General features: G+C 40.3%; 1 protein-coding gene across 2 annotated transcripts in view; it reads right to left on the reverse strand.

The window, feature by feature from the left end:
- Window positions 1–22,553, reverse strand: part of EPS8 (EGFR pathway substrate 8, signaling adaptor) — a 126,449-nt gene that overhangs the window by 50,017 nt on the left and 53,879 nt on the right. For both annotated transcript variants that reach the window (XM_082280596.1, XM_082280597.1), the window contains exons 3-4: window positions 1,558–1,648; window positions 415–488 (exon numbers count right to left, since the gene is read on the reverse strand). In XM_082280596.1, coding sequence (XP_082136722.1) covers window positions 415–488; window positions 1,558–1,619 — 136 coding nt within the window. In that variant the 5' untranslated portion in view covers window positions 1,620–1,648. The remainder of the gene's footprint in view (window positions 1–414; window positions 489–1,557; window positions 1,649–22,553) is intronic.

Raw genomic sequence — 22,553 nt, forward strand, 5'->3', positions numbered from 1 at the left:
TTGTGCCAAAGAAGAATAATATTTTAAGTGCCTTTTGTGCTTAGAGGGGATGAAGCTGGGGAGGCAGAAGGCGGTACAGGTCAAATCAAACCCACAGCCCAGCTAAACCCCTGGATGCCTTCTCCCTGGTGCATACCTTAGCTATAGGATCACCGAGTTTTGTGATGAATGCTTTGCACATTGCTGCCTGAAAAATGAGCAGGAGGGAGCTCTCTGCTTAGTACACTGAGCATTTTCTAGTTAGCTTTAGTAGGAACGAAACCACTTTGTTTTTTAAGTTAGTTGACAGACACACCCATGTGTATGTACACACACTTTCAGATTAATCTGTGTAAAATATTTCTACCACGACATCACAATCAGTATTTAAACAGCAATTTAGCAAAGAGGTTTAGAGACTTTTTGCTGCCTTACCATAGAGAGCTTTTGCACTTGTTCTTGAATTCTGCTCCCTCTCCGCCTGAGCAAATGTTGGAGAGCCATAGCCACTGGAAGAAAACATTTCTGATTATCTTCTGTATGGATGTATTTGGCAGGCACTGAAAAAACCCCTCCCCTTATATAGGACTACACATACCGACAGCATTAGTAACAGAGGGAATGATACTGGATATTTGTTCCACGCCAAAAATATGAGGAAGAATGTTCCACTTGGGCTGCAGACCTTTCTGGGTTCTCTTTTGCTGCATTAATACATCATGCACAAGCGGGATGTGGTATACAAACAAACACCACTTTAATTCAAGTAACAAAATTCACTGCGAAATTATAATAGTGATAATAACAACAACAATAATAATGACTATGCCAAAGACTTGGGTAGGATTTGGGGCATTTTTTCTTGCATCCACAGGTGTTGATAGCTTCTAACAATTTTAACTGCTTTTAATGTAACATTTAAAATGACTGTCACTGTCTTATGCAAATGAAAAGGCAATATGACCACAAGTGCTTCAAGAATGCATCATACACGAGTTCACCTTAAAGGGACAACAATATGAGAAGCAAGAGACAGCACAGCTATCCTGCTCCATATAGGAATATATGATCTTTGGTGTCAGATAGGTAAATTCTCATCAGTGTTGTCAGTAAGTCTGATACAGGGATCATCCTCTTATCTTAGGCAAGCTACCACTTCCAGGTAGCACCTGCTCAGTTCTGTTTACTGGGAAACAGTCTGTTCTCACAGATGGGAGAGGCAGCCTCATCTTTTATGCATAAAAATGCATTCACTCAGAGCTAACCTTAACCATCTCAGGCACACAAAGACCTCTCTGAGTAACATAACAAGGATGTCATGGCTACAGCAATTTATCTTCCTGTTCCAGGTGAGTCCGTGCAGCAACACAGCTTTCCCTTACACTAATACAGAAATCAGTCAGACAGTATCTGTCACTTTGGCTCCACAATTTGCAAACCCCTCACTCTTTTAAAGAAAATGCCTTTGTGTAATTCCAGTGAGATCTACTAATCATAGCTCTAGCTGCAATGAAAGCCTAAAGAAGGAAGTACAACACTATTTTGTCCATAAAAGGAATGTCAAAGGCATAACCTTACTTCATTTGAGGAAAGTAACTTCCATATCCACCGGGAGGGGTGTTTGATATATGTCCATTCATTCTTACTGCCCCTCACTGGGAGAAACGACCTAGGAAAAGAAACAACAGCACATGAATTGAGTGTCTTAAAAGACAAAGGTTTAATGCAGATGTAATACAAACCTAATGAGAAAATGATGGTTGAAATGGGAACGAAATTGTATCAACAAGCTCAATTGTTATTAACTGCATCCCGGTGATGCCTCCAAGACTTGCCATGGAACTTCTCCCAGTAGCAATTTGATAGTTATTGCTTCAAATAATTTATAATTTAGTGAACAAAGCTATTATTTTTGACACAATGGTCTTTAGGAATAGCTGTAGAAATAAAAGGCTCACTAAACAAAGAACAACATCTACTGCAAAAGTGAACAAGATGTTCCGAATGGCAACTTTATTAGTCAAGCGTGCTTGATTTCAATTCACTTCTTTCAAATGAAACTTCTGAAATGACCTTTAGATACATATTCTATGAAACATATCAGCTGAGTTGTTAGAAAGATGCAGTATCAAAATAAAACACAATTGTTAGCACAAAAGCAAACTTGGTTAGCTATTTTGGTACTTAAGAAAACTCTTTTTTTTTTTTTTTTTTTTTTTTTGTTAAGCAGCACTTAACATCCTGAAAGTTTGGCACTCCAAATGAAACCTTTCATGTAAAGGCACTGCTGTAAAGGCCATGATAAGACAGTTTAAAAAATGCCTTCTCCCTTTAATAATCTGTCCATTGAAGTTAAAACTGATTCTGGAAAGTGACTTTCATAACCCTTTCATATTCAAATTTACCATGGGCAAATATTCTTTCATTTACATATATACATGAATAATATACATTTGAATATTTCTCTACATTTCAGTCACACTGGGGAATAGTTAAAAGTACATCAGATAAAAATTCTACCTACAAAAGCTCTGTTTCCAGAGTAAGCACAACCTGCTCTGTTTGCACCAGAGGTGCCTTACAGCCAGCTGATCTCCTGAGCCCCTAAGGCAGCTCACTGCCCCACATCAACTGCTCTCTTCCCATTTTACAAAGAAGCAGCAGCTCTTTGACCTGCCAGTACCTACTGAGTGCCCACATCCATTCTGCTACTTCCTTCTTCCACGCAGAAAGCCAATCAAAATCTGTGCTAAGCTCTAAATTCTGCCAGTTCAAGAGACATACAAGCTGCAGGTCTTCTGTGCTGAGGACATAGGTTTTATACCTTTCTGAGGAACACTTGGCATCTCCTGCCTCAGCTGCAGTTAGCAACACTACCCAGAACAGAGGTGTATTTGACATGCCAAGTGAAATCACGTGGAAGGGTGGTGTTGCTTTTAGTGGCTTCACACATGCTATAATTTGGCTTAGTATATCTTTTTTTTTTTTTTTTAGTTTATTTAATTTTCTTTGAAATCTTTGCTTGCTCCTTACAAAACCTCTTTAGTGGCACAAGCACATTTTGCTTTCATTCCCCCATAAACAAATCACATATCCAACCTGGTAGCCTGTTTGGCTGCTCTAAGACTCTTTTTATGGAGTGCAGTCCTCAGCAGCTGCCTCCAATAAATTACTACCCGTGCTGAGTGCTGCTCAATTCATTAGCAATTACAACCTTTGGGAAGCATCCTGAAATCGTCCCATGACTTGAAAGGATACAACTACTCATTTTCCCAGCAGAATTTGCCAGCTCACTGTGCACTCCCTGTTCCGTTCCAGCGACTGCCCGGACCAGAGCTGCTCGGAGTGCTCCTCTCCAGCAGCTCAGGCTGCCACTGAGCTCTTCAACACTTCCTATATCAGCTATTAATTCTTATCTTCTGCAACCACGCTCAATTTGCTGCCCTGCTTAACAGTTTACCCTGTGATTGGCTTCCAAAGAGTGACCAGATCCAAAACACACAAATTATCCCCACTGCTGTTTGGTATCCCCACTTTACTTCTCACCCACACATTGTTTAAGATAGCACTTGTTTAATACTTTGGTTTGTTATAATCTTTTATGGCTTGTAGTCTTTTTCATAGCCCTATTTATAACAGATTTTGCAACTATCTGCCTTAAAGTGAGATCTGGGGGGGAAAAAAGGCCCTTGGTTTAAAAATCTCTCAGAATAATTCCACTGCTCTGACATCTTAATCTGACAAATACTTGGTTTGTATTTGTATTCACTCAATTTTATGGAGGTGGTGAAAGAGATATTTTAAGTAGAAGGAATGTAATATATTAGAATTTCAAGCTTCAGCCTTTGAAGTCAGCGTGACAGGCTGAGTTTTAAAGCAGCAAGGAAGCTGAGCAGCAGATTTTCACATTGGGCAAAGAAAACATCTCTCATGACCAAATACTTGCCCACTGTAAGGCATAACACCACTGAAATACAAGAAGCTTCAGAATATTTTGAATGAAGAGTTACTGAAAATCTGAAGCCAAAAATTTTGACTATTAAAAAAAAAAAAGCAAGCAGCTTGTTCTGCCAAGCAAATACAAAAGTTTTAGTCAGCTTTAGCTGATATGCAAACAAAACACCACTTGCTATTAGATAGCTGAGTAAAGCCAACAATATTTCCTGTCCCTCATGAAATTTTCCAGTGCTTTTGAAATGCCAGGACAGCTACCTTGACATGACAATTTCAGTGCTATTGCAATTTCATGCAATGCTTCTGTCACTTGGATCAAGAAAACTCCTGGATGTGAATACAAACAAACCCTTCAGCATAATTATTTATAATTAGTTCAAATATTTATAACAGCATCAAAAAGCTGCTTGTGATTCCCAAAATTATCAGGCAATTTGATCACATTCAACTTAAATGTTTCAGAAAAAAAACATTTTAGGAAAACTTTAGTTGTTGCTCTTTTTTTTTTTAAATTAAGCGCATGATGAAGAAAAGTGAAAAACCACAAAAGGGTAACAGTATGTGCAGGGCTTTATTATTCACCTGTGAAGCTTTCTCTGCTGTGTTTCTCATCTCAAATGCTCTTTCATCTCTTATAACCAGTCAGTCCTGTAGCAAAAGTCAACCCCTGAACACTGCAAAGCCATTGTCAACCAGGAGTCTATTATTAATAAACTCCACTTCCTCTTTAATCTTCCCTTTCACCTCAGCCCAGCAATTCACAGCAGCCCATGGTGGCGTCCTAGACTTAAAAATAAACATCCTCCACAATTAACTGTACCATCCCTCTTTAATTAGGCCTGAAGTATCAACAGTTTACTTGTGAATATGACCAAAAATGGTCATGTCTCAGGATCCTGAAAAAAATAAATCATGCCTGCTCTGAAAAAAAAGGTATTTTAAACCAGGAAAGCTAAGTAAGGTTTCAAGAAGAAAAGAATAATAAGCAAATAGATACAATAATAATTAATAATAAGACAAGTACTAAGGTATTTATCTTTAAGTTTGTTAAAATAATATATAATTAAAACCAGTAAAAAATAGTTATAAATATTATATTTTGAAAGACAATAAAAATCCACTAAACTGTCCCAACAACAAAAGAAATCCACTTGGGGACTTCCCTGTTGCCATCAGCTTTATTTTTGAAGGGATATTGATAGTGAGCAGCTCTATAAATGACAAGGGTCCAGCCTTTATAACAGACAAACCACTTCTGAGACAGATGTACATTGGTCCTTCAGTGGTCAGCAGTTACAGGTGCTAATCCCAAGCATGGGGGGAATCATGCCAGTACACAATATGATTATATCACTCATAAATACTCTTTTTTAAAAATGTCAAAACGCAAAAATATTCTTTGTCTTCCTCATCTTGCAGCATGGCAGCCGTGGGAAAACAATGCAATTTATGTGGTACATCACCAACTCACACATCCTGCCATTTCATTTCCTAATAGGAGTTTGAAAGCAACAAAATCCCCCAGCTTATTTTAAAAAATACCCCAAACACCTTTTCTAGAAAGGCAGAGCTGTATCATTAAAGAAAATCAGATATTCTAGAGCCTGGTGCTCTTTTCCACTCACCCTGAAGTGATCAGTCCCATTCAGTGGCAGATCACAATGTCATATGGAAACCAAAAGAGAAACAACTTAATGATGTGGATATTTCAGAAATTATGGAGGAGGAAAGGCTATGGAGAAAAGGACGTACAGGAAGGAACAGGAAAGCCAATAATGGCTGGAATGATAACTGTCTACTGGTTAAGAAATGTCATTGTTATCACATACCCACAAAACCCCCCAAAATTCTCCCCCAGCCAAGGCACAGGCTGTAACTCCAGCCTAAACAAAAAGCACTGGACTATTACCAAGTAACACTATTCCCCAGTGGATTTGGGAATGTAGCAATGTCAGATAAGGACACTCTCTCTCCACCCTTCCCCTTTTAAAAGTATTACGGAAGAACAAAACAACAGCAAAAAAAAATATCCATGTACTCATAGCTCACTGTGCATTCAATAAAAATGTCTCTTCTGCTGTCCCACAGCTTTCAGCACTGCTGACCTACAGAATGTACAAAAACTGTTTAATTGCCATTTTTCATCTGTTTCTTCTCCAACCTCGTCCTGTTCACCCCCACACACTTTCCCTACTAATCTTTGAACAGTATCTCCTCGTGTCTACCTTGTTGTTCTGACCCATCACTCTCCTATTTTTATCTTCACTCCAGCCACAAATCTTACAAATGGGAAATTCCTGACAGAAGTACATCCTGTGGAGCCAAATGAAATGTTGCTGCTACCCTCTGCTTCGGGACTTGCTTCAGAGCACAACCAAGAGCAAACACGAGTTCAGCTGGTTGTAAGACACCTTGCCTTGAGATAAACACCATAATGCACATGAATGCATAAGTAAGTAATACTTCTGGAATGATCCCTGGGGATTTTCCATCCGCGGTGCACTGATACCAGAATTTCTCTGAGAAAAACTGCTATCGTTCGAGCTGGCAGCAGCTTTGCTCTGAAATGTTTTCAGTTTCCTATTAAGCAGATTTGGAGCATCCGAAAGCTGGTAGAAAAGATGAAGGCAAAAATCAATGCAGAAAATTGGAAGCCAGGCCCTACAAATGCTGCAGTTTCAGCACGAAATAGATGAACTTGATTCACCACCACTGTGACTGTTGTCCCCTTGGCCTCTCTCAAGCCACTCTACATTCATGAGGGAGGTTTTGAAGCTTTCTGAGCTGTATAGACTTCAGTATTCACTCCTGTGCCCAAGCACCAGGAAACACGTTAATACAATAGCCACAATAAAATAATTTTGAAAATGCTGGTTTTTTTCAGGTCCTCTCCATATTCAGAGCAGTTGTCCAGCGTGGCCATCAGCACTAATTACATTGCATTTTAGTTTATGCAAATCTGCACTGAGTTGCATCGTATTTTTAGGTTTTAGTGCTGGATGCAGTGTTAGCTAACTGGGGTTCCTGATAAAGAAACCGGGGGGTGGGAGGAAAGGACTGGGTGTGTCTCCCTCTCCTCCATGGATTCTACTCCTTAAAGAAAGCTGAACTTAACCCCACGATATTATCTGCCTGTTTGGGTAAGGGGTCACAGGGGTAGAAGCATTTCAAGCAGCTAAAGACAGCGACAGACAAAAAATACAACTCTGGCCAGGCAGGGGACAATGACAAGGCAGAGAGTGCCCCGGAGGGATTTGTAAGTGTATTTACAACCTTCTCCACAGTGCAGGGCAGCACACAAGCTCGATCAATGCTGGTTTTGCCAGTTTCAGAAAGTGTTTTGATTTTCACTGATGCCTTCTGAAATCTAATACTCCTCCCTCAGTCCTTCACTAAGGAGGAGGATGTAAAGTTCATTAGCAGCATTCCTTTCATCAGGAGGGATAGGATGAATTTATTAAGAAAATTTGTTGTCATAATTATCGACCAAAGTAGAAGACTTAATATCAGAACAGTAATTGTTAGCTAAAAGAGAAGGTTTCCATTGGGAAAAACTAACAAGATAAAAAATGCTCTGGAAGTCTTCTTTTTCCTACTATGATATTTTCCAGTGATTCATTGTTAAAGTAATATTCTAACAATACAATTAAGATAGCTATCTTTTATTTTGACAAAGGGGAGAATTATGAAGAGCAACAGGAAGAACTAAATGAGTAAACTTCAGACAGATCATGTTCATAGACTTAGTCCTCATTACTGCCACACTACTAAAGACCCTGCTTGAAAACAAGTTCTTATTCTGGCACGGCAACCTACTTCCATCCCTTTCACTCAGGTCTGGGCCATGCTTTATAATTAACCATATTGAAAGAAAATAAAACAGCTTTACAGATACAAAAGATTCAAAGACTTAAAAATCCCCATTGCAACAAACGAACGTTAATAAATATGCCAAGCACTGAAGCCACCACTCACTGCTATTTTTAATTAGAGAATTAACCAACTCATCTAAAGCAACATGAGTATTAATTACCAAGATCAAGATCATTATGCAGCCCTTGCAGAATGTATCACCACAGCTGGAATACCTTGTATAAAAGAAAAAAGAAAGGATAAAAAAAACCAACCCAAAACCCCAAACAAAAAACCTTCCACACACAGAGAGCAGTCTAAAGAGAGAGGTGTCTATGGCAAATGAAGGAATTTGCAGAGGAAAGCAGAAAAAAGGGATCATAATGTACCACATATATCAGTATTTTTGGTGAGTCTACCTCAATTAGAGCACTGAGCTGGCAAAAGATACTATTTTTACTCATAAACCCCAATTCCGACATGGCTGCAACAACACTCTCAGTATCTCCACTTGAAGAGAGATGTACAAAAACTTGTCCTGGTTTGGGTTTTTGGTGGGTTTGTTGCTTGTCTTTTTTTTAAATTTGAATTTTTTTTAATAAAACCAAAACCAGACAAACCAAAACTGCCTTGGTATCACTGACTGGTGAATTCTGCTGACCCAGTACAGAAACCACTGCTGTATTTCCCTTCTTCTTACTCTCTGATTTTTTTTCCTTTATTTCCTTTTATTCTTTGATACATCATAGTTCAAATGAGATCATTAGATTTCAAAAGAGGGCACTCCAGACACTAATTTGAAAGTCAGTTTGCAGTGTGCAGCCAACAAGCCATCACTTTAGAAATGCAAACTTCTAAAAACTTCCAAAGTATATAAAGATTAGTAAAACAATGTCTTTAGGTGTTGTCTGTTGTTTTAGATAAAGTTTTCCTCTCATTTGGTCAAAAAATGAAAGAACTTCCAACAGAGTTAAAATACTGCTGCGAGTTGCCCAAATGAAACTGGTTTAACCACCTCCCCACATTTATTTGCAAGTTAATAACCGTGTCATGACACAGGGACAATATTAAATTTGGCGTGGTACAGATCACAACAAAAGCTGAACTGAAACCATATAATGACATACTCCAACCAGATCATAAAAACTAACTTGAAGGAGGAGGAGGAGGAGAAGGAGGAGGAGGAAGAGGAAAAAAAGACAGGAACACTCATCAATACCTCTCTAACTTAGTTTAATAGAAATGTGGCGAGATTTAATTCTTGTTTTCACAGATTTGCTTTCTTCAGTTTTGGTGAAGTTATTGAAGTCCCTCAGCTGCTCACATAGAGAACCAATTCCTATGCCAGTAGTAGGTTATAAGCTTGAATTAAACAAGACAAAGTTGAGCAGGAGCAACATTCACTGGCTTCCTGATCATCTTAAACACCCAGGCTCCAAACCATTGTGGACCACCCACTGATGGCATTCCTTGATGGTTTAGCTGTTTATTGAATCTTCAGCTCTTCCACCAGTAAAGTGCTCTGAATGCAAAGTCACGTGTATCTGAAAGGCCTCAAACCTTACTGTGGAAAGGGTTCATATTCCCTGTCTGGCTGAAAGAAGGGTTCCAAAAGAGTAAATCAAAAAGGCAGTTTCCATGCAATTCAGTGAAAACAGAAAAGGCCCTGTTTAATAAAGATGAACAAATACGTATGATTGAGGAGTTATTGATCAGACCACAACAAATCAGCAATGCTGAGCAGAAGGGTAAACTCACCCTGGGGCTCAATTGTAAATCTAAAAGTTTAATTTTAGAACTTAATAAATGAGCACATACTATTCTAATAATGCTGAGGAACTCTTCAAACTTCCCTAACTCAAATAATATGTAAACAAGGCTTCAAAAGACTGATACGCAAAACCTCATGACTTTACCTAACACAGTCTAAACCAAACATCACCAACACAGGTTTTGGGGATTAAACAAGCTTGTAATGCCAGAAATGTTAGCAGAGTATTCATATTCTCAGAAGTAATTTAAAACATTCCCCTAATATTGTCAACGTACTTGCAACATCATGCGTATATGAAAGTAAATTAACACATGATTCCTGGGAAGGATTTGAATTAATTCCAAATCTAGTCAGCAAGCCTCCTAAAATGGACCAGGTTTTCACTTGTCATACACACATAAGCCACATAAGAAGTAGAATTTGTCCTCAAAGACATGTGGTTATGAAGTTGCAGTGAATGGCAGCAACAATGGCAATACCTGTGAGTCAAACCTGTGCCCTACTTCAGCACAGAGGTTCGACTCTGAAGCTGGTTCACAGACACTCTCAGCAGAGAACTGTATGGTTCCTTTAAAACTTACCCTGTGTTACAGGAATCTTATTTCTTTCAAACTCTGGGGCCTACAAAAAGTACTTTGTCTTGAATCTATGGGGGAAACTGCTGCTCCTGACTTCCCATCCAGAGCACTACCTCTTGTATTTCATTACTAGTAGGAGACATCATGAGAAGGGGCCTAGATACACAGTGTCCACATGGTAAGGTAACAACAAACCCGTAGAGACTCTGAAGATGAAGTAGAAGAGAGAAAAGGCAGGGAAAGCAATTTAATTTTTAAATAAAATTGGAGGATAAGTTGCACTATAAGCTATTTTAAATCCTAGCAGCAGCAGTCACTGACTTTTACAAACAACAAATTTGTTCAATTTTCCCATCTGTGAAAAAAAAGAACCCGTAACACCATCACTGACCCAACTGAGATATTCAATTTAATACTGTCCAAAAATACAATTATTTTGTTGTCACTGAAAAACATGCACTGGAAAAAATATTTTTCAAGGGAACATGACTTTGTTTTTTTCTCCCTTCTTCTTTAAATACCTCCTTGGCACCAATCAGGAAACCCAAAATCGTTTCCTACTCCACTGCAGAATGGAGTAAAGTAGAGACATGAGAAGAGCTGTGTGACTTTGTTTGCACAGAAGAGTGAAGTCAAACAGTCTTCTCTATCATATAGCATTTCCCTGATGGCTTTTCCTTCTGAAGCAAGAATCTGAAACAATAAACTTCAAGGACAACTCCCGCTCACCTGAGGTTAAAAACAGGCATGTGACTGCAGTAGGATGCGTGACCTTGACCGTGGTCCACGCAGCTCTCAGCACTTTCAGACACACAATAACTCACCTGCATCCCAGCAGCAGCTGGAGATGTTTGCTGGGGTCACCAAAAAACTTGAGCATCAGTTTTTGTTGGCATTAATGCGCACATCACCCAAGAAGAATGTATTGAAATTCAGCAAGTAAACAAAAGGCGCTATCTTAAACATCGGAGCTGAAGTGATCGGCCCACATCGGGGCCACAGTTATTCAGCACAAAGTGAGTCAAGTGTAAAAGAACTCACTGAACTGAGGTCACAGCTGACTGAAGTCACACCCTGCCACAGTATTTACAGTGCACTTATGTAACTCAGCAATTGTTTCCTGGAAGCAAATAGGCTGAACAATAGCAGATCCCACAATCTGCGGGAAGAAAATAGATTTAAACTTTCGGTGTTTCACCTCTCTGGTTTTCCAGTTGCAATCATTTATGTTTTGCTGTACAGATACAATTTTCTCATCCATTAATCTGGGCCAAACCATTCCTTTATGTGTGTTTCCATCCAAGGAACATATATTCAGCAAAAGTCATATTTTTGAGGGGGTTTTTTTGTTTTAAATCACCTGAATCAAAAGCATAACTGGGATTCTTTTCCAAATCAATTCACAGATTCAAATTTTCAGAAGCAGGCTCTGCTGTGAATGCCCAGGCTTGACAAGTTTACAGGCTTGACTTTCAGAAGTAAAAGTATATATACTTTATAAACTGTTAATGCTTTTACAATCACATATCAGGTTTCCAGCTAACATCCAGTGATTAAGGATGACAAAATTAGAAGCCTTTATAAAAGATAATCACTGCAAAATGTTTTTGCCTGCAATTAACTCAAATTACGGAGTTTGATTCTTTATATTATCACAAGAAAATTTTTCCCAGGAATTTATCACTGATGGTTACCAAGCCATATTTACCAAACTATTACTAGAAAGGGATTCTGAAATGCTACAACAGGTATTTTATTGCAATTTGCTCATTCATTCATTTGAAAATGTTTGCTGAGGCATTTTTAATATCAGATTTTTTTAAAACTAATGCCAGATAGTCTGGGAGAGAAGCCCTAGATACCCTGCCCCCAGGAAACCTTAGAGGAGCTACACTTTTTGGAAAGCTCCCACGTTTTGAAGGAAGATAATTTTCAAAAATCTTTCCGAATATGAATTTATTGTTCTTCAACTAGTGCTTTCATTAGAAATAAATGTGTGTGAAATAGGTGTGGGCAGGAAGGTGGAAAGGAGAAAGGGAAGGAGCTAAAAAGCCATATGAGGTAACGCTTTTTGATCCTTTCCTGGCTGAAGGAGTGACAGGTGAGGCTGGGGAAATTTGACTGCGCCATTCACTTCCAACCTCTACAAGAACTGCTCTAGACGTGATTGTTGTGACTTAACGTTACTTAAGAAGCACTCATCTCAAATCTTCCTTCGGGTTGCCCTCCTACAGACCTCAGAAAGATTAAATAATTAGGTTTTTAAGTTTCAAGTCGAGTCACCAATTTATGGGGATCTTGCACAAACGACCCTCACTGGAGACCCTGCTGCTACAGGATACTGCCAAACTTCAGGGGCTCCCTGACTTTGAATGGCAATGACACGACACCAAATGTGCTCCAGCTTCAGCTGGACTTAGAAGAATTACCCGTGGAGACAGTCCTTGGAGCCATGAATGTTATCTTAAAAACTATTTTCCATAACGCCCTTATCCTCCTGGCTACACCCATGTGGCTAGAAAAAGTTAGAGCCCTGTGAAAGATGCTAGAGGGAAGGAATCCATAGAAAATTTTTGAGGGACAGCTACGAACGACATAAACAGAGCTTCCTCCCACATTCTAGGCAACTAAGAAATGATGCTGTTTATTATAAAATTATGCCAGCTCCTCCAATGATTAAATTTTGTTTCTAGAGCTCTGAGCTGCCTAAACTGGAATACATTTTCTATTCTGTGAGATTGAGAAGTGTATTTTTCCCTTTTCCAGAAGGCACACTAGATAAACTTTAAACTTGTACCCAGTTTCAAAGGAAAAATATTTGTCCTACACAAAGCCTCTATTCAGAGACCCTGTTTTTACTACAGTAAGAAAAATAGCTGTGCCCTGGGTAATTTGTTCATGTATGCCAATAAAAGCACATTGAACTAGAGCCAGCACTTCTAGCAAGCTCCCGAAGACTTCTGAAGAGCTATGAAAAGCAGAACTTTTTTTTCCCCACTTATGCTTTTTCTATTTGCCATTCCCAGAACTTAGTACTTGTTTCCATTACACTTGCCTTTATGTTGCTGTGAGAAGCGACTGAAAGAAAAAAATAAGACCAAAGAATAAACCCAAGGCTTTTAAAGAAGCCCTTTTATGAAAAAGAGCTTTCAGATATCTTCATACAATGTTTCAAATGTTAAGCATGTACTGTTTTGAACTCCACGCTATTTAAAAATTATAAAAGAGGTTGAAGTATATTCACATTTTAGACATGAAACATACAAAGAATTAAGGAATATACTGACATAAATACTTGTATTTCTATGCTTTCATGAAGGAATCTGATCAAGAAACTTGCTGCTGAACTGGGGCATGTCTGTGACGGACCCAGAGTAGAAAAGAGCTCGGATGAAATTGTTAGGAAGTTATTCAGAACAAAGCAATTGCCTGTTCGATATGGGCTTCCCCAAAACTCAATGTTTTTTGAAACGGTTTCCCAAACAATCACAGAAATGGGGCTGAAAAGAAAGGAAGGCATCTCACATCCTTAAGGCAGGAGCAACTGTGCCAAGGTAATTCCCAAAAAGGAGTACTTCCCAACCTCTTCCGTGGGCCTCTAATGAGGGCCTGGGGAAATCCAGGGTCTCATTAGCCATATGCTGGAAAAGTTTTTCTCAATAAATAACCTAAATCTGTGTTAGAATTTAAACTCACTTGATACTGCTTCCATCCACAACACACCCAAAAAATACATTAGATCCTTAATTTTAGGAAAAGAAAAAAGGAAACAGCACGCATCAAATCAGTGTTAAACTGGGCTTACAAAAATATCCTATTCCTCTGTCTTGTTTGATCAAGAATAACTGGCTTGCTGCTACCTCCTCTCTCTTCTATAACTTATCACTCCTATCAACACTGCGATAGGCCCACAAGGATGTTGTCTCATGCGTATCATCTCATATGTTTTTCCAGCTAGGCAATCCAAAGTAAGCAGATGTCAACTTCTATTTTCCCTCAGGAGCCCACAAGGCAAGTTTCAGGGGGAACAATATTGCAGTTACTTCATCTATATATTATCTTTCATTATCTCAGTGTTTTTCTAAACCATATCCCTTTGCTTCCTGAACTTTGCATAACCTCTACTCTTTCCTCATATTGTTTAACACAGCCTTATGCTTTTCTCCTCCTTTTCCTTTTTTTCATGCACATCTACAGCAGACTTTCTGGGGAAAAAAAAAAAAAAAAAGTTATTCAAGGAAAAATAATTCAAGTGTAGACTCAAAAATAGTTCCTGACATTGTTCAAAGTCTTTAAGATGGGGACTCAGCTTGCCATCTCTGACTGTCCTTCATCTGTTTGATTGGGTTGGATGATCACTGAGAAAATTAACACTGACAATTGTAAATATTGCCTTTCCCAACAGAGACACCAAAAGAACTAGAGGTAGAATTTTTTTTTTTTGGTGGTAATTTATGTTTCCCAGCTATTGCATTAAGCTTTCTTAAAACTCATTCACAGACAGGTTTAGGTGAAATGGCAGAAGCAATTACTGCTCTAATTGGCTGTGCCCTCTTTCTGCCTTTCCAAGGATGCAAAAACGTGACGGAGAACTCTCGACTTCTTTGTAGGTGCCAGTTTGAAATCCAGGGAAGAGGAGCAAGCTGCTACTTGCAGCAGTTGAGGGTATGGCCCAAACAAGATTTAGCACAAAGATAAGGTATTTTTAGTAGGACAGCAGGAAGGTTGTCCCCTTTGTCCACCCATGAAGAGCTTAAACAGCCCCCATGTGTGGGCCTGATCTGGGTCACACTGAGCCACCTCCTCCAGGAATGACCTTGTGGGCCAACCACGTCACCCACTGCAGGCATCCTCATCAGCCACACAGGAGGGCTGGTGGGAGCACAGCCACAAATTGGGACGTGGCACGGTGTGGTGGGAACAGAATGCTCACCAAATCATTCCCTGCCCGTGCACAAGGTCAATACTCCTTGCCAAAGGCATCGGCACAATTAATATCTAGTCAGGCTGGCCAAGCCACCTTCATGCCCTTTGTTGAAGGGAAAACAGCAGAGCTGCAGTCCAGAGCACTGAAGGTGACATTTAGGCAAACTACAAAAAGAGTTTGCTTCCTTTGCCATTATTGAGCTCTGTGACTCAGCTCTTTAAAGCACACGAACATCTCAGCCAGTGCCGGGCTCTCAGGTGGTGTTGTTAATGGGAGATATTCCTATCCATTTTCTCTGAACAATGGTAGAAATATGAAATAAGATCACAGCTCTAATCACACTGGTGGGTCAAGGATTACAGAAATTAGAAAGAGAGGAAGCCATTGGATTCAGCCCTTCTACAAGACCATCCTCCTCAACACAAGCTTTCCAGTTTTACTGCTGGAGCAGCGCCTCTTGAAAATCTTAGAGCCAAACAAAAAAAAATGCAGGTGAGACACAGGATTTCTTGTGTTGGCAGAAATGTAGTGCTGAGGGCACAACCACACTGCAGTTCCCCTCCTGTCACACCTGCACAGCAATCCTGTCAGCCAGGAGTTTCTCTGGAACTTTAGGAGGGGCCCTCACAACTGGATTCTCACACCCAGCTAAACGAAAGAGAGGTTTCAGCTGACAGTTTTGAGACTTGCCAAAACCCACACTTATTTGGAATATACTGAGAGTTTATTATCTCTGGATGGGGAGAAAGCTCACAGAGCATTAGGTTCCAAAAAGGGCACTTGTGGTCAATAGTCTCAAAACCCCTTTTTGTTTCTGAAAGGTCAAGCCCTGTTGCCCTCATCCTCCTCATTGACTCTTTCCCCAGTGAAGGGCATGTACAGCTCTTTTTCTAAAAGTTCCCAGATTATTTGAGTGCTCCTGCTTGAAACATATTAGAAAACCATAGATTTTTGTAAGGGGGGGGGGGATCCATTACTCTACAAGCAGGGAAATCCCAACAGATGCCCTAACATTCTTTCCTGCTGCCCAGATCGATTGGCGAGCACCAGGGGCTCCTGTGTAGTTCACTCCTGCCAAATTTTAGCATTACTTAGCAGATGGCTGCTTCTCACTGTGCTCAGGGCTTTCCCCTCCCTGGCACTGGATGGTTTCACATCAGAAACACAGGAGCTGTTTTCACCACCAGCTCCCTTCACTCCTGCACCAGCAGCAGCATGGCCTCCCTCTCTTGCTCAGGCTAGGTGCAGTCTGGAAGCTCAAGAGATGCTAAACATCCCCTTTTTCCTTTGAATCATGAGCAGAAGAGGCAGTGCAGCCCTAACACAATGATCAGACAGCTCTGGCAGGTGACAAGAAGGATGAGGTGCTCGGGTAACACAAAACCAGCAGCAGCTCCTTCAAAATTTGGAGCATATGTTGTACAGCACCCTCATTCCCAGTAACGAAGTGTAACACAAAGAACTGCAGCAGGTGGCACTTGCTTTCAGTGGTTAACAAACAAGTCTTTAACCACTGCAAATTGTCCTCAGCACATAAATTAGTAAAACATCTCTAATGATGGAGGAGATGATACTCTCTTGGATTGCTCCTGAAATGGAAATATGTAAACCGTGATGTCATGTCATTTGCATTTCCCTAACAGTAGGTTGCTCTTATCTAGTGTTCCTCTCCTTCTCATCTTCTAGTGTATTCCAGGGGGATATTATCCAAGAGGATAATTCAAAAGATGCAGAAAACTAGCTACATGCAGTATAAAAACTGATGCCAAACTGACCACAAATGCTTTTCCAGAGATTTCCAAACCTGCCTGAGGGGAGGCAAGAAGTGGAAGAACTCTCTCACTCCTGACTCATGCTGTTGGCCTGAAGACAAGAGAGTTTGTTACTCAGAAATGGAATTTGGACACGCCCCTCCCCAGGAGTAAAGTACAGCAGAGGAGGGAGGAAGCATCCACAGCTCCAGATTTATGGAAGAAAAAAAGATTGCACAAAACTTGAGGAATCTGGGATACGTTTCAAGCCACAAGAGTAACAAAGGAAATTGTAAGCAGCATAATGATTTTTTTGGTGTATTTTTGAATTATCCAGAGGGAATTGTATCTCCACAATATATTTTGCCTACTGTCCATATCCCACAGAGTTCGAATCAGCCGTGTTGTTTCTCTCACAAGGGGTTAAAGGAACCACAGCTTCCATTTGCCCAGCTTCCATTACTCTCTTCTAAGCACTGATTTTGAAAAATCTTATGTCCTGAAAATCAAGGTTCTCTCATGCACCTAGATGATTCTCAGAAGAAAAAGTAACATTTGGGTGCGCAGTAGTGCACTCAGCTGGATATTTTTGTCATCTTTAACACTCACTTTCAAATGCCCCATTCAATAATTTATTTCACCAGAATATGCTCGCAGGACTAAATCTCACACTGTAATTTGAGCATTGCTGTACATAGATCAGCCTACTCAGAATGCCCAAAATATTAATTAACCTTGCCTGACTAAAAACCTAACCCATCAGAGCCAACTGGCACTTTTTGAACTGCCCAAATGTAAAAAAAAAAAAAAAAAAAAAAAAAAAAAAAAATTAGAAAATATATTTAATCTTTTCAGAAATTTACAATCCTCCACTTCATCAGCTAACATTGAAAAATTGCATCCCTCCCTGTTTCCTTCGCACTCCCTTTTATTTGGATATGAAGTAAAAAAAAAAAAAAAAAAAAAATCTCAATTGCCAATATCAGGTTAGTCAAGAACAAAACTCAGATGCCCAAAGGTCATAGTTCGATAGACTAGAAAAATAAACAGGGAATCAGTGATCTTGAGAGCCTGCTCCTGTTTGGAATTGCTAGGCCAAGCTGGAACTAACACATGGCTGCTCTGCAGTTACATCAGTTGGTGGGTTTTTGACTGCACAGTGTTTATTATCTCATGCAGATAAAAAAGATGTGCATAGCTTTTAATTTTGGGTGGGTTTATTTTTTGACTATGCTACATGACCACAGGGTCTGGGAAAGAAATTAAAAGTTAACTGTTATAAAATTACAGCTAAAACCAGCCTGGGTTGAGTGAGGGTTCCACAGAGGTTAAGCTTAATTATTTACAGTTCAGGCCCTAAGAAACCAGGTCCCAAGGTCATTTATTACCAAGAACGAACATAAATCACTGGTTTCTATTTCTGCAGTGCAATCACCAGCACTCAGTAAGAGCTATAAGGTGAGAGGAGATATTCACCCTTAAATAACCATATGGGACAGACTTTATGAGTGAAAAATATGACACAGAGTAAATATATCTCCTTAAGAATTAGAACAGGAAGAGCACACACCCCATGAACCAAGCAAATACAAGCATTTCAGATACAATACACCTGGGAGCAGGCACAGCAATATGGGCTGGCTGCAGCTTTCAGACCAACAAAACAATCTCCAGAACTGGGAGGGACCTTGGCCACAGCTGGAGAGCGCACCCAGTGGTGCAGAAGGAACCCCAAAATGATGGTTTTATGCTACAGCTTGGATTAGATGCCATCCCAGGTACCTCCACACCTGCATCTTTATTGCAGCAACCATCGTGGCCCTAAAGGTAACTCTTGCTGCCCATAGGAGGCATGGCATGGGGCCAGCACTGTCACAAACTCCCAAGGCTGATGGTGGCTGGAATAACCTGCAAAGAGAATCCTGAAAAGAAACCCAGGTGATTTGGGAGGCTGTAACTTTGCAGTACAGTTATTAATCATACAAGCCAAAAGAGCATGATTTTCAGTACCTGCCTTCTGAAAATAAAGGCAACTTCAAGTAACTAAGATTGAAGATCACAAGGTATAAAACATGCATTAAATCCTGTGTTGATCTGACTTCCAAGCAGGTATTGGTACCATTTAAGACCCATTTATTGTTCCAAAAGCATATGATTCCTCTTCTACTTCAAGGAAAAAAATGCTACACTATGCACTAGGAGTTAAAGTACATTGGAGCACAAATCACCAGCTGTAGAATAAACACTTTAAGAGGGCACATATCATTATAGCCCAGCAATGGTGTTTATACTTGTGTGAATGCTTGCAGCAGCAAATCAAATACTTAGTTATATGAGGAATGAAAGTTCAATGATTCAGTAATGGAACAAGTCATCCGCAAAATTAATATATACAAATGCACCGCTAACAAAAGCTATTGTTGTACAAAGTTTTATTTTGGTGAACAACTGGGATCGCCCTGCTGTTACTGAGCTACTTTCAGATGGGTATAAATGAATAAAAGTGTGTTAATGGCCTATCAGAGGTGAAAAAAATCTACAAGTTAAGCCTTCTTTTATAAGCTGTTTCCCCTGCCACACACATGCTACCTGTGTAGCCTTCGTAGTAAACATTTCGTGTCTAGCTCTCTTTTAAGGAAAGTTAAGACTAAGAATTTTAAACAACATTCATAACAAACATATGCCAGACCTTTAGTTCTGTGACCTATCAATTAGATAGTGGATTATCAAGAGCAGCCAATATTTGAATACCAGCCCATGGAAATGTATTGAGTTGCAAAAGAAAGATACATGCTTGACTCTTCTTTATCTTTTAGCCCATGAATCACCTTTTGTTTCCGAATTCTGTGCTATGCTCACCAGTTCTTTTACTGCACCTGTCTGCTCCTTATCTGCACTATGTTTAAGTAACAGTATAAATTGCAGAATAATTTAGGTCAGGAGTGAACTCTGGAGGTCATCTGATCAAAACAAGACTAACTTGGAAGTTAGACCGAGATAGAATCTATAATCCTGTACAAAAAACACAACGACTTCTCAAGCCACCAGAAATACAGCAAGCAGTCCACAAACAGCTCCTGACCACAGGTAAAATAAATTGTCCCATTTTGGTCCCATTTTGAGCACAGCTGCCAACCTGTAACTCAAATGCAGTTCAGCAGCATTTTAAGAAACCTGGTGTTGAGATAACCAGGCTAAGGAGGAGACAGCATGTCAAGAACAGAAAGCTGCCAGAACCCAGAGGAGCAAGGTGGACAGCCAGGGCTGGGGGAAGGACTGTGGGTGGAAAGCAGCAGAGCATTCCTCTGGAGGAAAGAAGCACAGCTCAGCTGGCTAACCCATGGAGAGGGACCCTGAAACCCATTTATGTATGGCTTACGTGGTGCCTGGTGGTGTGGTTCCACTCCAGGCAACAACTAAGTACCACAGAGCTACTCCCTCCCTCCCTCCCTGCCCCTGGTGGGATGGGGAGGACAAGAAAAAGGGTGAAACACATAGACTGAGGTAAGAACAGTTTAATAACTGAAACAAAGTATAACAGTAGTAGTAGTAATAATAATAATAATAATAATAATAATAATAATGATAATGCTATTTTTGTAATGAAAAGTTAAGAGACAAAGAAATAAAGCTCAAGAAAGACAAGCGATGCACAATGCAATTGCTCACCCACTGCTGACAGATGCTCAGCCTGTCCCCCAGCAGCCATGGGCACCTCCCAGCTGGCTCCCCCCAGTTTATATACTGGGCATGACGTTCTATGGTATGGAATATCCCTTTGGCCGGTTCTTGTCAGCTGCCCTGGCCACGGTCCCTCCCAGTTTCTGGTGCCTCTCCTCGCTGGCAGAGCATGAGACACTGCAAAGTCCTTGACTCAGGGTAAGCACTACTTAGCAACAGCCAAAACATCAGTGTGTTATCAACATTATTCTCAACCCAAGTCCAAAACACCGCTCTGTACTGGCTACTAGGAGGAAAATGAGCCCTGTCCCAGCCAAAACCAGGACACCTGGTGACCCAGAGATCTCACTGCAGGAAGACACATCTGTATTCAGAGCAGCCTTGCTGCAGCTGTTTATACATTCCCCCTAACCGAGGCCTCACTATGGGGCCACGGGGAGAAGAGTGATTGAGTTACAAGAGCAGAGAATTAACATTTCCTATCCGGCACAGACAATCTGTCAAGCTGTGAATTGATACAATTGCTTGGCATTAGCATAAGACACACACACATAAATACAGATACAGATTTAAATAGGAATTCCAGCACCTCGGTATGCCCCAATGAGTCTGGCTTTGTCTCGTTGGATTTGACATACACATCCAGGCTCAAATAAGGAGCTACGCCAAGTGCAGCAGGCTGTACATTATTTAATGGCTTGACCATCCTACACTACAGCTTGTCATGGTTCCCACATGCAGAAACAGGCCCTCTTAAGTTAACAAGCTTGAAAATGGTCACTCTGGATAGTGCTGAAAGCAGTCTGCACTTCCAGGTGTGCCCAAAAGAGAGGAACAAATTTTGCTGTTCACACTTCGATCATACTGGAAAATTGAATAACTGCTTCTCTACCAGCAACAGCAACAACAAGAATGTTCTGAACAAATTCCAGGTACTTTAACAAATCACAGTTCTTAAAATGACCCACGGCTCAAAATCCCTTGAGGTTGTAGTGGTTCCTGGCAAACTGAAAACATTTTTCCTTCCACACTTCCTCTCTGCAGTACAGCTGAGTGACCTCGGTGGTGGGAGAAGGTCAGAGTAGATGAGAAAAGAGTCTTTAAAAACACTATTTGATTTTAAGTACTAAATTCACATTTTGAAGACAAAGTCAACTTAATTAAAAACATTTAAGTCTTGCAACTTAAAAGGAGTTGCAATGGTTCCAAGAGCAACTATTTGAGACTCCCTTGCCCCCCAACAATCCCTTCCTGCAAGTCAAGGAAGCAACAGCATGAACAACCTCAAAAACATCAAACTACTGGAACAAAAAACAAACAAACCAACCAACCAAAGGAAAGGAGAAAGGAATGGGATGAGGGGGGTGCTTCTAAATTCACATACCCCTCACTTCGTCCCATTTATCACAAACTGATATAAATCACTTCAAACTTTTGCAGATCACGCTTAGGATTTGCTTTATTTGTATTTTTGCTCTTTCCCAGTCTCTTTTTGTCTCCTGTCCTCCATGAAGGAGCAAAAACTGTCAATAGTATGGAAGTGAGTTCAGACAGCTTCTCCATGCCCTGGAGAGGTGAGTTACAAACTTCTCCACAGTCAGGTCTCAGCATTCTTTTGTTTTTTTACAGACAAACATCCTTACCTTTACACAGACCACTTTACCACTAAGAGAAACAATCTCAAATTAATTTTAAGCAAAAGTTTACTGTAGGCCACATGTGCCATCTAGACCGAGGGTGTCCCAAATTTCAAACGAGGAGCTGGGCCAGAAGCCACAGAATACACATTAAATACCATAAAGGAATAGTTGCCCCAGACACTGCAATCCCAGTACTCAGTGTGGCTGCAGCAGCCTTGCAGGAACCTCTGCAACAACCCATGCCCACCTCAGCTCCCCTCACTACTCTTCAACCTGTTTCTCCCTCCCTCTGCCCCCACAGCTATCCTCGTGTTAAAACGTATATTTAGAAACTGGCAGCAATTATTCTTTCCAACAATTAACCTCAAATCCCGGACTTCTTGCAGCATCCAGACACCATATTACTCTAATGGAATT

Source organism: Coloeus monedula, assembly GCF_965178545.1.
Source record: "Coloeus monedula genome assembly, chromosome: 4".
Lineage (NCBI taxonomy): Eukaryota > Metazoa > Chordata > Aves > Passeriformes > Corvidae > Coloeus > Coloeus monedula.